Below are 13622 nucleotides of genomic sequence, written 5' to 3'. Positions count from 1 at the left end.
ATGAAACTCTTGATGCCCAAGAATGTGTCCTTTATTGATATATAAAAAAAGAGACTTCTTTAGTCCATTACAATGTGTACAAGGCTTATAAACATCCTGTGTATAATGGTAGAGTGAATATTACAGTTTTTAGGAAAATCAGAATTTATTAATAAATATAATGTTTTTCTACTCTGTTGTGTTCTAAAAATTAATGATGTGTATAAACTAAAAAAATTTGTAACTGTATTTTCACTCAACCAAAAAATTTGGGCAAGAGCCACAGTATCACATTCATAGTAATTTTTTTTTCAAGATTTTAATTTTTTTAGTAATCTCTCCATCCAAAATTGGGGCTCAAACTCACAACCCCACGATTAAGAGTCGCACATTCCACCAACTAAGCCAGCCTGGTGCCCCCATATTAAAATTTTTTTAATGCTTACTTTATGTCAGATACCTTGCCGTTGTTGCCTGAGTGTCATATAAAGTTATTTCTTTAATTTATTTGAACCAGGATCCCAGTAATTCCAGGATCCCAAGATCCAGTATAACTTCTTAGTGTGTGATATCTCACATTATCTATAGCTTTTTCCTCCATCTCTCTTTTTAAAGTTTTTTTTCCCCTTTGAACCTGTAATTATTCTTTTTTTTTTTTTTAAAGATTTTATTTATTTATTTTGAGAGGGAGAGAGAGAGAGCACAAAGAAGGGCAAAAGGGCAGATGGAGAGGGAGAAGCAGACTCCCCAGTGAATAGGGAACCTGATGGGCTCGATCCCAGAGTCCTGGGATCATGACCTGAGTCAAAGACAGATGCTTAACCAACTGAGTCACCCAGGGGGCCCCTGAACCTGTAGTTGTTTGTTTGTTGTTTTTTTTTTAAGATTATTTATTTATTTATTTGACAGACAGAGATCACAAGTAGGCAGAGAGGCAGACAGAGAGAGAGGAGGAAGCAGGCTTCCCGCTGAGCAGAGAGCCCAATGCGGGACTCGATCCCAGGACCCTGAGGTCATGACCTAAGCCGAAGGCAGAGGCTTTAGCCCACTGAGCCACCCAGGCACTCCCGAACCTGTAGTTATTCTTAAAGAATATTTCGTGGTCTTTATTTTATAGATAGCTATCTCATGGTATCATTGAGTAGTGTTTTTGAGTAGTGGTCACACACTCACTTTTAATGTTTTCAAAACTAGGTTAAAATTGAATTAAAGACTAGTAACTATTTTTTAAAGTGAACCAAACTGCAATTGATAGCCATCTCTTTCCATTGCAGAAGTTGAAGTCTTATTTAAAATTGTTTTAAGTGTATTTATTGTTTCTAATTCTGCTTTTAAAGTGATAAAAGGAAGTTTTTGTCTTATTTGACATGAATATGTCTTACCTAGGAGCCAGCATCTGTATTAGCAGCAGAAGATACATCCTTAGAAGGTTCTTCATTAGCTGAAAGTTTGAGAGCTGCAGCAGAAGCTGCTGTGTCTCAGACTGGATTTAGTTATGATGAGAACACTGGACTATATTTTGATCACAGCACTGGTTTCTATTATGATTCTGTAAGTATGTTGCGCTGTTTAATGTTGTACTTGCTGCTTGATACCAAGTATTAAACCCTAAACTGAATTAAGAAAGGCAGGAAACTGCATTGAAAAATTATATTTGATTCAAAGGTATTTGACATGAATAAAGAATTGTAAAATAGCTTATGAAGCTATACTTCTGTGTTTTTAATTAAATAAGTTAATTGTGATTGTTATAGATTAATACTTCAGAAAGAGCTAGTCTTTTATATGTAAAGTAACACAAAAATGTTACAACATTTATTAATAAAAATAGACTGTTAACTGCATTTTTATAGTGTTTAAGAACTTTAACATTTTTTTCATAGAATTTATAAGGAAATGACATTGTTAATTCTAGGCTTGGTATGTGAGCTAAATTGTAAAAAAAAAAATTGTTTCAAGTACTTATGAATCCATTTGAGCTGCAGTGGAAGTCCTTTTTTTGAATTCTCAATAGCCTGTTTATTATTAGTTTAAAAGTTCTGTGCCATTTATGCATTTCACTTCTAAAAAAATCAATGTTTGGACTGAGAACTAGAGAATTTGTGTGGAATCAGACACGTAATGGACCACTTACTAGGACAGAACCTAAAAATAAAGTTCTTGATTTACAATTCAGTGTTATGGCTGTTGACATCTGGTACTTAACTGTATTTCATTCAGAATTTGATAACAATGATGATGGAACTTACACCCCTGTATACCTCGGCTTCAGTGGTCTAGGCATGTGGTCTGGTCCTCAGAAATTATAGAATGTGGTACCCAAAAATGAAGCAGATGTTCAGCATTCTGGTCACTGGAACTATTGTTAACTAATCTAGGGAACATAATGATAATACTAGGTACCTAAGTTAGAGAAAGGATTTCATTAGCTTGTTGGTTTGTACTTGGTATACTTTGTAAATCCCTCATTAAGAGAGGATTTTCTTTCAAAGGAGTATGCTAATTGACCATGCTAATTAATGTTTAAATTCTTATTACCAAAGAGACCAGCTATTACTTACTTGTTTTGAGGAAAATACAGAGTTTACAAGTATGTGATGTTAGTCTTCATCATTCTTCTACCTTCCTTTCTGTATCTTTCCTCTTGACATCTCTTCTATAAATGGTTAGTTACATTCTGTTGGTTTTATGTTTCAGTAAATTAGGGACTTCATTGTTTTGCCCTTTTTATTATACTAGTTTTCATTTTATTGTAATTAAATAGTCTTTCTTAAATTTTTGAAAATGTGTTTTGGATTGAAAGAAGTAAGAGATAAAACAAGTTTGAGTTGTAAAAGTTTTATTATCACTGGTAATAAAGATTAAAAGCTTCCACTCAGTTTTTTAGTTATGGAAAAGATTGAATTCTAAATATTTTTGTAAGACATCTGCAAAGTGAATTAAAGACAATAAATTGCAGTAATATCAACAGTTAAAAAAATATTCTTTTCCAGGCAGTTTTAGTTGCTTAATCTTAGTATATCATAAGACAATCCCAGGTCTGATCTGACTGGATTTATGATGTATATAAAATATACACTGTTGAATTAAATCTTGGTTATAGAGTATGGGCCAGTATCTAATAAGTATAGATGATTACATAATTTTTTTATCTTTCCAGTTTTTATCCATAATTTGCCAAAATTCATTTCTACATGGTTCTTTTACTTCTTTAATTACTTATAGTAGAATTAATTAAGGAAAACAGCTTATCAATTTCTTTATATATAAAATGTATTTATGAGCTTAATTTTGAGTTTTTCTTCAGGGCTTTTAGTTATGAATGAGCAAATACTTGTTTTATGACACTGAGAGGAGGGTTGAATTCTCAGTAACATGTTTATTATTAGTTTCAAAGTTCTGTGGCTTTTAAGCATTTCACTTTAAAAAAAATTGATCTTAGGACTGAGAACTAGGGAATTTGTGTGGAATCGGACATGTAATTTGGACCACTTACTAGGACAGAACCTAAAAACAAACCATTATTGTGTAATCATAAGGATAAGGAGTGAATTACTTTTTATATGGTCAGCTTTTTCCAGTGCATGCCTTAGTTTTCATGACTTCTAAAAGGGTTTTTGTTTTCATTTTCATTAATGTATTAGGTTGAACCATATGAAATTGCTATTTCTCTAAGTATGAAAATGGTAAAATTATTGGCAATTTCATTAGATTCAATTTAATATTTTAATGTGTTCATTTTTCATACTAGGAAAATTAGAACAAATAGTGAATGTAAAGTATTTTGGCAACTTAGAAGCATTTTTCTTTCTGTCATCTTTACTCATTATCTTCAGAAAATAGAAAAGTTCGTAAAAGAAACATTGACCATTTTTTAATATGTGTAGCATTTCTATTTATTTTTTTAATTTTATTTTGTTGTACCTGACTAGAACTTACTGTTTTTTTGACTTTGAAAGGAAAATCAACTATATTATGATCCTTCCACTGGAATTTATTACTACTGTGATGTGGAAAGTGGTCGATATCAATTTCATTCTCGAGTTGATTTGCAACCTTATCAGACATGTGGCACAAAACAAAGTAAGGAAAAAAAATTGAAGAAGAAAAGAAAGGATCCAGATTCTTCTGTAACAAATGAGGAAAAGGTAATGTCTTCATAACTTTAAAAAGTTACTTAATGATGATGTAATTATGTTAAGGTTTTTGATGAAACTGAAAATTATCATTCAGTAACTTTGTATTTCAAACATGTCCATTAAGATAAGATATCAGAATCTATCAACCAAGGAGCATTCACAGAGGGCAAAGATGGACTTTTTCCACAAATTCTTAGTCACTTAGAAGTAAAAGGAACTTCTTAAAGTTTGGAGGAGGTAGATTTAAGGCAGATAAAATACTCATGTGTTACATAGTTTGGAAGAAGAGCAGTCCGACCCTTAACCAATATGTTGATGTTTGGGTGCTGGGGTGGATCAGTTAAGGGTCTGCCTTTGGGTCGGGTCATGATCTTGGGGTCCTGGGGTCAAGCTTTGCATCAGGCGCTCTGCTCATTGAGGAGTCTGCTTTTCCCTCTCCCTCTGTGCTCTCTGTCCCTCACTCGCTCTCTCAAATAAATAAAGTCTTAAAAAAAATAAGTTGGTGTCATTGCACAATTCACAATAAAAGCACAGATTGTAACTAGATATAGATAAAAGTTCTGCTTCTTAGTCATGTTGAGCAATTTCTTACCTATTATGTTAGCAAATATTAAATCAGTTGCTAGCAAATACAGGGTAGGTATGTGTTTATTAGAAATGGAAATTGATGTCTTTTTATTTATTTATTTATTTATTTTATTTATTTTTTTTTTTTAAAGATTTTATTTATTTATTTGACAGAGAGAGATCACAAGTAGGCAGAGAGGCAGTCAGAGAGAGAGGGAGAAGCAGGCTCCCCGCTGAGCAGAGAGCCCGATGCGGGGCTCGATCCCAGGACCCTGAGATCACGACCCGAGCTGAAGGCAGAGGCTTTAACCCACTGAGCCACCCAGGCGCCCCTATTTATTTATTTTTTTAAGGATTTATTTATTTTAGAGTGAGAGAGTGGTGGAAGGAGCAGAGGGGAGAAGAGAGAATTCTCAAACAGACTCCCTGCATTGTGGGGAGCCCGGTGCAGGTCTTGATCCCACAATGTTGAGATCATGACCTGGACCAAAACCAAAAGTTGGTCATTTAACTGACTGAGCCACCCAGGTGCCCTTGGTGTCTTTTGGGAAAATAGATTGGCCATTTGTATCAATAACCATAAAAATGTATGTATTTTTAACTGGAAAATATAATTTCAGGTAATTTTTTTTAAAAATCCAAAGAAAGAAGGGTGTCTGTTGGCTCAGTCGATTGAGTGTCTGACTCTTGATGTCAGCTTAGGTTGTGATCTCGGGGTTGTGAGATCCAGTCCCTTGTTGTGAGATCCAGCCCCAAGGGATTCTCTCTCTCTCCTTCTGCCCCGTTCCTTGTTCGTGTGTATGCATACATATGCTTTCTCTCTCTCTCTCAAATAAATAAAGTCTTTAAAAAAAAAATCCAAAGAAAGATGCCTTTGTGTAGTTCTATAGCAATATTTTTAAGAACAAAAAAATTAAGAGTTCAAATAGCCTGCAAGATACTGGTTAAGAAAATGATAGGGGGTGCTTGGGTGGCTCAGTGGGTTAAGCCTCTGCCTTCAGCTCAGGTCATGATCTCAGGGTCCTGGGATGGAGTCCCGCATCGGGCTCTCTGCTCAGCAGGGAGCCTGCTTCCTCCTGTCTCTCTGCCTGCCTCTCTGCCTACTTGTGATCTCTGTCTGTTAAATAAATAAATAAAATCTTAAAAAAAAAAAAAGAAAATGATAGTATGTTTAATTGAAAAACGTTCTTGGGGCGCCTTGGTGGCTTAGTGGGTTAAAGCCTCTGCCTTCGGCTCAGGTTGTGATCTCAGGGTCCTGGGATCGAGCCCCACATCAGGCTCCCTGCACAGCAGGAGCCTGCTTCCTCCTCTCTCTCTCTGCCTGCCTCTTTGCCTACTTGTGATCTCTCTTTGTCAAATAAATAAATAAAATCTTAAAAAAGAAAACGCATTCTTTAGGCCTCAAAATGGTAATTTATAAAGACTGGGGGGAATTTAAAAAGTGCTTATGATGCAGGGTTAAATTTAAAGAAGGAAAACATAAAAAAACGTTACCAGTGCTCTTTTGTGTATTCCCAGACAGATAAGGTTGGTGGTTTATATGTAGGAAAGGAAGCTTATTTGTTACATTGGCATTTTGTGAATTGTGGCAACTACTGGATATTTCGCTCTTGAAATTTCATCTCACGTTTTTCTTGTAACCAAAGAAAAAAGTTTTTTTAACGTATAATACTAAAATTCTCGTATGGAATTAGGTTTCTTTTGGATTTTCTTTTCTCTATTTGATTTGTTTGTATTTCTCTTATTTTCACTGACGTACGTAGGAATAAAAGAGAATGAGACTAAATACTGAAAATGATTTTTCTGTTCGCTTTCAAAACTTCTGTTTTAATGACTTAAACCTGTTGCTAGTAGTTGAACTTTTTGGAAAGATAGGTTGTGAAAGTACTTCTTTGAAGCAATGGAAAAGAACATAGAGGGTCCTTAAATGACTTTTTCTGACAAACGGGAGAATGAAATTTCAAAGTGTTTTGTGAGATTTTACTCCAGGTTTGTTCCCATAACTGCTCATCTTTACCATCCTTTTTTAAAAATATGTGTTAGGATAGGTACTTACAAACAATCCTGATGGGATTTTGAGAATTCCCCTAAGATTCTAAAAGGTAGCTGTGAAACATAGGAGACCATTTAAGACATCCTCATCCCCCTCCCCTTTTTTTTAATTAAGATGCTCTCGAACCTCACTCTTTGCAACTGGAGGTATGTGGAAAGAGATTGGCGTAACTAACTAAAGAGATTGGCGTAAATAACTTGAAATATGCATATATGCTTCAATGGCCACATATAGGCTCCTTTCTTATCTCTTAATGAATGTTTATCTAACATTCTGGACTGGTAGATGGTTTTTAAGAGTAGCACCTCTGACATTTTCATTCATTCCCATCCCACATGTGTTTTCCTGTAAGTAGTAATAATAAAATATACAAGATTGGAAACTGCCTTTTTTTTTAAAGTAGGGAAGTTTTTAATAGGGAAATTTTTTTATAGGGAAATTTTTGGCTATATTTGCAGTGGCTTTTAAAGCTCTCAAAGTTTTTCGGTTTGTTGTCCTTCTTCTTCCCTCTGAGGAGTTTGTTTTGCTGGGAGTGTATATAGTTTATCATATTGTGAATGTTTAGTTGGTCTCCAAACTGAATTTATGCTACTGTTAAAAATAAGTGTTTAAGGGGTGCCTGGGTGGCTCAGTGGGTTAAAGCCTCTGCCTTCAGCTCAGGTCATGGTCCCAGGGTCCTGGGATCGAGCCCCGCATCGGGCTCTCTGCTCAGCGGGGAGCCTGCTTCCCTCTCTCTCTGCCTGCCTCTCTGCCTGCTTGTGATCTCTGTCTGTCAAATAAATAAAATCTTTAAAAAAAAAAAAATAAGTGTTTAAGATGCTCTCATATTTTATAAAATAAAAGAAGACCATATGAATGCACTTCATCATGTTACTTTAGGCAGAAAGAAAATTCAAAGTATGTTACAAACCAAAGGAAAAAGGAAAATAACTGATTATTTTAAGTTTAAAATAATAGATTTCATTTGTCATGAGGTTTGCCCACTAGACATGTATAATGAGTAATAAAAGGCTTATGTTCACTAATTTGGAATTTTAGAATAAAAGAGATGTAACTAATTCTTCTACACTTTAAATTGTTTTGTATAATCAGACCACCTCAATGAAAGTACTAAATTTTAGTGAAACTGTAGCTCTGCTACATTAGGTACATCTGGGTTTTTATTTTTTTATTTTTTTTTTTAAGATTTATTTATTTGAGAGGGCACACATTGTGTGTGTGCCTCTCAGGGGAGAGGCAAAGGGAGGAGAGGCTGGGTGTGGAGCCCAACTTGGGACTCAATCCCACAGTTCGTGAGATCATGACCTGAGTCAAAACCAAGAGTTAGACATTTAACCGACTGACACACCAGATGCCCCACATCTGGATCTTTAAATCACTCTTGTAAATAAAGCTGATTCTGGGGCACTTGGGTGGCTCAGTCATTAAGCATCTGCCTTCAGCTAGGATCATGGTCCCATAATTGAGCACTGCATCGGGGTCCCTGCTCTGTGGGGAGACTGCTTCTCCCTCTCCCACTCCTCCTGCTTGTGTTCCCTTGCTCACTGTGTCTCTCTCTGTCAGATAAATAAATAAAATCTTAAAAAAGCTGATTCTGTATTTTATGTGTTTTGACTTGATTATTGGTTAAAAATTCAAAAAGAAAATTTAGGGTAAATCTATTTTCTAGGCCTGCACTACCCAGTAAAGTAGTCAGCACTAGCCTCATACAGCTATTGAGCCCTTGAAATGAGGTTTGTCCTAATCATGGTGTTTTATAAGTATAAAGTACAGCATGCTCACTTTTGAAGACTGAAAGCCTTGAAGTACCAAAAAATCCATGTAAAATATTTCATTAATAGTATTATAGTGATTAAATGTTATTTGTTATAATAAATGGTAATACTTTGTAAACATTGGATAGATAAAACGAACTTTACCGACTTTTACCTTTTTAATGTGGTTACTAGGAAATTTTATTTTATCTATTTTATTTTTTTAAAGATTTTATTTATTTATTGGACAGACAGAGATCACAAGTAGGCAGAGAGGCAGGCAGAGAGAGAGGGGGTAGCAGGCTCCCCGCTGAGCAGAGAGCCCGATGCGGGACTCGATCCCAGGACCCTGAGGTCATGACCTAAGCCGAAGGCAGAGGCTTTAGCCCACTGAGCCACTCAGGCACCCTGGTTGCTAGAAAACTTTAAGTATATATATATATATATATATATATGTGTGTGTGTGTGTGTGTGTGGCTTGCATTATATTTTTGTTGGTTAGAAGTGGTCTAGGCTGTCGCATCGTCCAAGGAATGTGTTATAAGGGCCTGGACTGGGACAGTTAGTGAATAGATAAGGAGAATTGGGATAAAGTATAAACAGTCCATAGCACTTGGGAATGTATTCCAAGTGGTAGTTAAGGGGATGTCAAAGATAACTGTAAGATTTTTGATTTGGGTTATTAGAGGATGGTAATGTCATTAAGTAAGAAAGGGAACATGAGAGGAAGAGGGGCTTATAGGTAATAGCTATTGGTATTTCATATAAAATACTGTACATATATCTTCACTAATTCTTTGAAACATTTAGCATTTAGCGTTAGAAGGTGGTCATATTTAACCTATTTTCCCCTGTTGCTACCTCCCTACCTGTGTCTTTCCAGGATTTGAATTCAGAAGATCAGAAAGCATCCAGTGTTGAACGTATAAGCTGCAGTGAGGGAGAAGATTTTGCAAATGTAAAAAAGAAGGCCAAAATAGACATTCATTACAAAAGTAGTCCTGCCAAATTTTCTGTTCCAGTTAGTGGAAAGACTACAGAATCTTCTGTTAGTGAAAACATTTATAATTCGACGTCATTTAAAGATGAGAAAATCATGGAGACTGATAGTGAGCCAGAAGAAGGTGAAATTACAGACTCTCAGACAGAGGACAGTTATGATGAAGACATTACCAGTGAAGACAATGTAACTGCAGAAGATACTGAGGATGAAGGTGAGTAAATAACTATTGTTTAATTTTCTGTAAATAACCCAGTCTGGTCATGGTAAAAGAACAACAGAGTTAAAAATGTTAGTAACTCTTATGTCTGCAAAAAGTAAACTGTTTTAAACTGATTATTTTAATGACATTGTTGAAAATTATTTGAGCTACCAACAAAGTGGTCACCAGTACCATTATGATTATTTTTAGAGGGAAGAATTTGAATAAATGACTAATACTTGGACCTTAAAGTTTTATTGCATTGAGTGGCCTAGTCAATAGAACAAAACCAAGTTACTTACATTCTAAAGTATATACTAAAGCTTTTTGATGGTTTAGGTATTTGTAGTCTGCTTTTGTAACTGAGGGGAAAAAGTAAATTACATTTAAAAAGTGTGGTCCAGGGGCACTTGAGTGGCTCAGTCAGTTAAGCGGCTTCCTTAGGCTCAGGTCATGATCTCAGGGTCCTGGAATCGAGCCCTGCATCAGGCTCTCTGATCAGAGAGCCTGCTTCTCCCTTTCCCTCTGCTGCTCTCCCTGCTTGTGAGTGCACACTTGCGTGCGTTTTCTCTCTCTCTCTCTCTCTCTCTCAAATAAATGAATAGAAGCTTTAAAAAAAAGTGTAGTCCATGATTTAGCTACGTAGATGTTATGGTAAATCTTACATTAAAAAACTATTATTTATTTTAGAGAAAGAGAAGGAAAAGCAAAAGGAAAGAGAATCTTGAGCAGATTCCACACTGAGTGTGGAGCCTGACACAGTGCTCAATCTCCCGACTCTGAGATCATGACCTGGGCAGAAAACAAGTGTCGGACACTCAACTGACTGTGCCACCTAGGTGCCCCAAATCTTACATTTTTTTAACATGAGGTCATAAAGACATACTTTTTTTTTTAAAAAATTTTAAAAGATTTTATTTATTTTTTGACAGACACAGTGAGAGAGGGAACACAAGCAGGGGGAGTGGGAGAGGGAGAAGCAGACTTCCCACTGAGCAGGGAGCCCGATTGGGGGTTCGATCCCAGGACCCTGGATCATGACCTGAGCTGAAGGCAGTTGCTTGACAGCCGAGCCACTCAGGTGCCCCGTAAAGACATACTTTTAAAGCCCAGGATATTACATTAGGTTTTATGAGCTTATTTTGTTCTTAATACAGTTTTTCTCACTTTTTTTTTTAAGCGGGACTCAGTTTTTCTAAGTTAATATAAAAATTCTTGATTAGGATATTTTCAAATTCCAGCACCTTAAAAAAGAGAGAGAATTCTTTATTTTGTAATTGTGATAGACCCTGAGTATCTTTAGGTTGATCACTTCAAATTGGTAAGTGTTAAAGCCTTATCAAGTATCTCATATAGCAGAATTTAAGAAGGTTGTTTCAAACAGAATTAAGATTTTGATCAATACATTTTTTTAAAGGAAACTTACATTTTTTTTAAAGATTTTATTTATTTTTGAGATAGAAGGAGAGTGAGAGACAAAGCACACAAGTAGGGGGAGCAGCAGGCAGAGGGAGAAGCAGACTCCATGCTGAATAGGGAGCCTGATGCGGGGCTCAATCCCAGGACTCCAGGATCATGACCTGAGCCAAAGACAGATGCTTACCCCACTGAGCCACTCAGTCGCCCAGATCAATACATTTTTTTTTAAATTTTAAAGATTTTTATTTATTTGAGTGAGAGAGAGAGAGCATGTGGTCGGGGCATGAGGAGGAGCAGAGGGAGAGGGACAAGCAGACTCCATGCTCAGTGTGGAGTCCTACACTTGACACTCCTGACTCTGACATCACAACCTATGCCAAAATCAAGAGTTGGGTGCTAAACTGATTGAGCTACCCAGGCACCCCTCAATACATTTTATTTTATGGATGCTTCCTGTTCCTGTCTAGAAATTTTTTCCATAGCATTTGAATTAATACTTACACATTTCTTTCTTTAACAGATGAAGAAAAAATTTGGCCCCCATGTATTAGAGTAATTGTTATTAGATCACCAGTATTGCAGACAGGATCACTTTTTATCATTACAGCTGTAAACCCTGCTACAATTGGAAGGTAAAAATATTTCATGTTACTATGTTTGTGTATTTATCTTATTCCAGTAGATTGTGTATTCCTCAAGCGGTTATCATAAAATGTTCATGGTACTTGTTGAATAGGCAAACACTGAATGATATCCATGTTCCTCCCTCTCCCACTCAGAAAATATTGTTCACACTTACCTTTGTCACAGAAATTTTGTCATTTTCTTACTTTTTGTACTGCTCTTTTTAGGTTTAAATTCATTAGTTAAATCCAGTGTTTGTCTAGTATTTAATCTCCTTTCTGTTTCTTTTACCCCTTTGTAATTCATAACCAGCTTGATAGAGAGGTTTTAATCGTAAGTAGGATCATTTCATTACTTCCCAACGGGAAAGAAAAAATCTATCCTTAATTCATATTCTGTACAATATCTTAGCTTTAAATTCTTGAGGAATAGTGTAGTCCTTTTACATATAGTAATAGAGGTGGGAATGTAGTCAATGGATCTTGAATGATGTTAGTACAAAGGATATGCTGTCCTACTTGATGTTTATTATTTTAATTTTTTTATAAAGTTTTTTTTTAAATTTAGAGCAGGAGAGACAGCATATGAGTGTAGGGAGGGGCAGAGGGAGAGAATCTCAAGCATACTCCACCCTGAGCATGGAGCCTGACTCAGGGTTTGATCTCATGACCCAGGAGATCATGAGCTGAGCTGAAACCAAGAGTTGCACTCTTAACTGACCGAGCCACTCAGGCACCCCTGGATGTTTATTATTAACGTGGGGTAGATGTATCAAAAAGTAAAAGGAACTCTGGAACTTCTTTCAAACAGGAAATTAAGAGTAGGATTAAGGAAATGACTTAGTGTGATAGAGAGACTTGCATTTAACGTTATCTTTTAAAACAACGACGACAAAATCTTTAAAAATATTATTTCTTTGTTAACTGTGTTTAATCTATATGTGGTTCAAAAATTATTAAAGACACTTTACTTAACTCTGCAGAGAAAAAGATATGGAGCATACTCTCCGAATCCCTGAAGTTGGTGTTAGTAAGGTAAGCTCTTTGATTTTTCCAATATAGAGCCCTAGATATGATTTTACAAACCCTCATTGTAACAGAAAGCTTAGGAGCTTTTTTATTTAGTAGAAAGTTTAACAGTCCAGGTAGTAATGGAAATGAAAGCAATTCAGATTTCTTTATTCCACTGCTTATAAGAATAATTCTTTATCAAAATTAGAGTAAACTAAATGATGTTTAATTTTTAACAGTCTAGAGCAGGAATAGAAATGTAGATTAATTTAAGTATTAAAGTAATAACCATTTAACAAATATTTAGAATGAAGTAAGTGTGCTTGATTTGGCAGTTCAAAAATGAATCAGACCTGGATTCAGGCTATTTTATTAGATGGTTGTTTATTTATTTTACATTTTCCTGCTTCAGTTTTATTTATTTATTTATTTATATTAACATATAATGTATTATTAGCCCCAGGGGTACAGGTCTGTGAATCGCCAGGTTTATACACTTCACAGCACTCACCATAGCATATACCTTCCTCAATGTCCATAACCAACCACCCTCTCCCTACCCCCCTCCCCCCGGCAACCCTCAGTTTGTTTTGTGAGATTAAGAGTCTCTTACGGTTTGTCTCCCTCCTCATCCTATATTAGATGGTTATTTTATTAGGTGGTTGAGTCTAGAGTATTTTACAACTCAAGAACTATGGTTTCAGGAAAAGGAATCTTGGGTTTTTAAAACAAACAGAGCAGAGTTGCTTGTAACTTTAGTTACAAGAAGAAAAACAAAAGGCTTTGCTACTGATACTCTATATTTAGTATTTATCTTTTTCTTTACTGTATTTTCTGTAGTTTTTCCCTCTCTTCTATGGTGGTTATCTTTTTCT

General features: G+C 35.6%; 1 protein-coding gene across 2 annotated transcripts in view; it reads left to right on the top strand.

The window, feature by feature from the left end:
• Nucleotides 1–13622, top strand: part of AGGF1 (angiogenic factor with G-patch and FHA domains 1) — a 62755-nt gene that overhangs the window by 9397 nt on the left and 39736 nt on the right. For both annotated transcript variants that reach the window (XM_080803563.1, XM_080803564.1), the window contains 5 exons: nt 1366–1530; nt 3939–4127; nt 9376–9706; nt 11634–11745; nt 12720–12771. In XM_080803563.1, coding sequence (XP_080659689.1) covers nt 1366–1530; nt 3939–4127; nt 9376–9706; nt 11634–11745; nt 12720–12771 — 849 coding nt within the window. The remainder of the gene's footprint in view (nt 1–1365; nt 1531–3938; nt 4128–9375; nt 9707–11633; nt 11746–12719; nt 12772–13622) is intronic.

Source organism: Martes martes (genome assembly GCF_963455335.1).
Source record: "Martes martes genome assembly, chromosome: 5".
Classification (NCBI taxonomy): domain Eukaryota; kingdom Metazoa; phylum Chordata; class Mammalia; order Carnivora; family Mustelidae; genus Martes; species Martes martes.
This window is presented reverse-complemented; position numbering and strand designations above follow the sequence as displayed.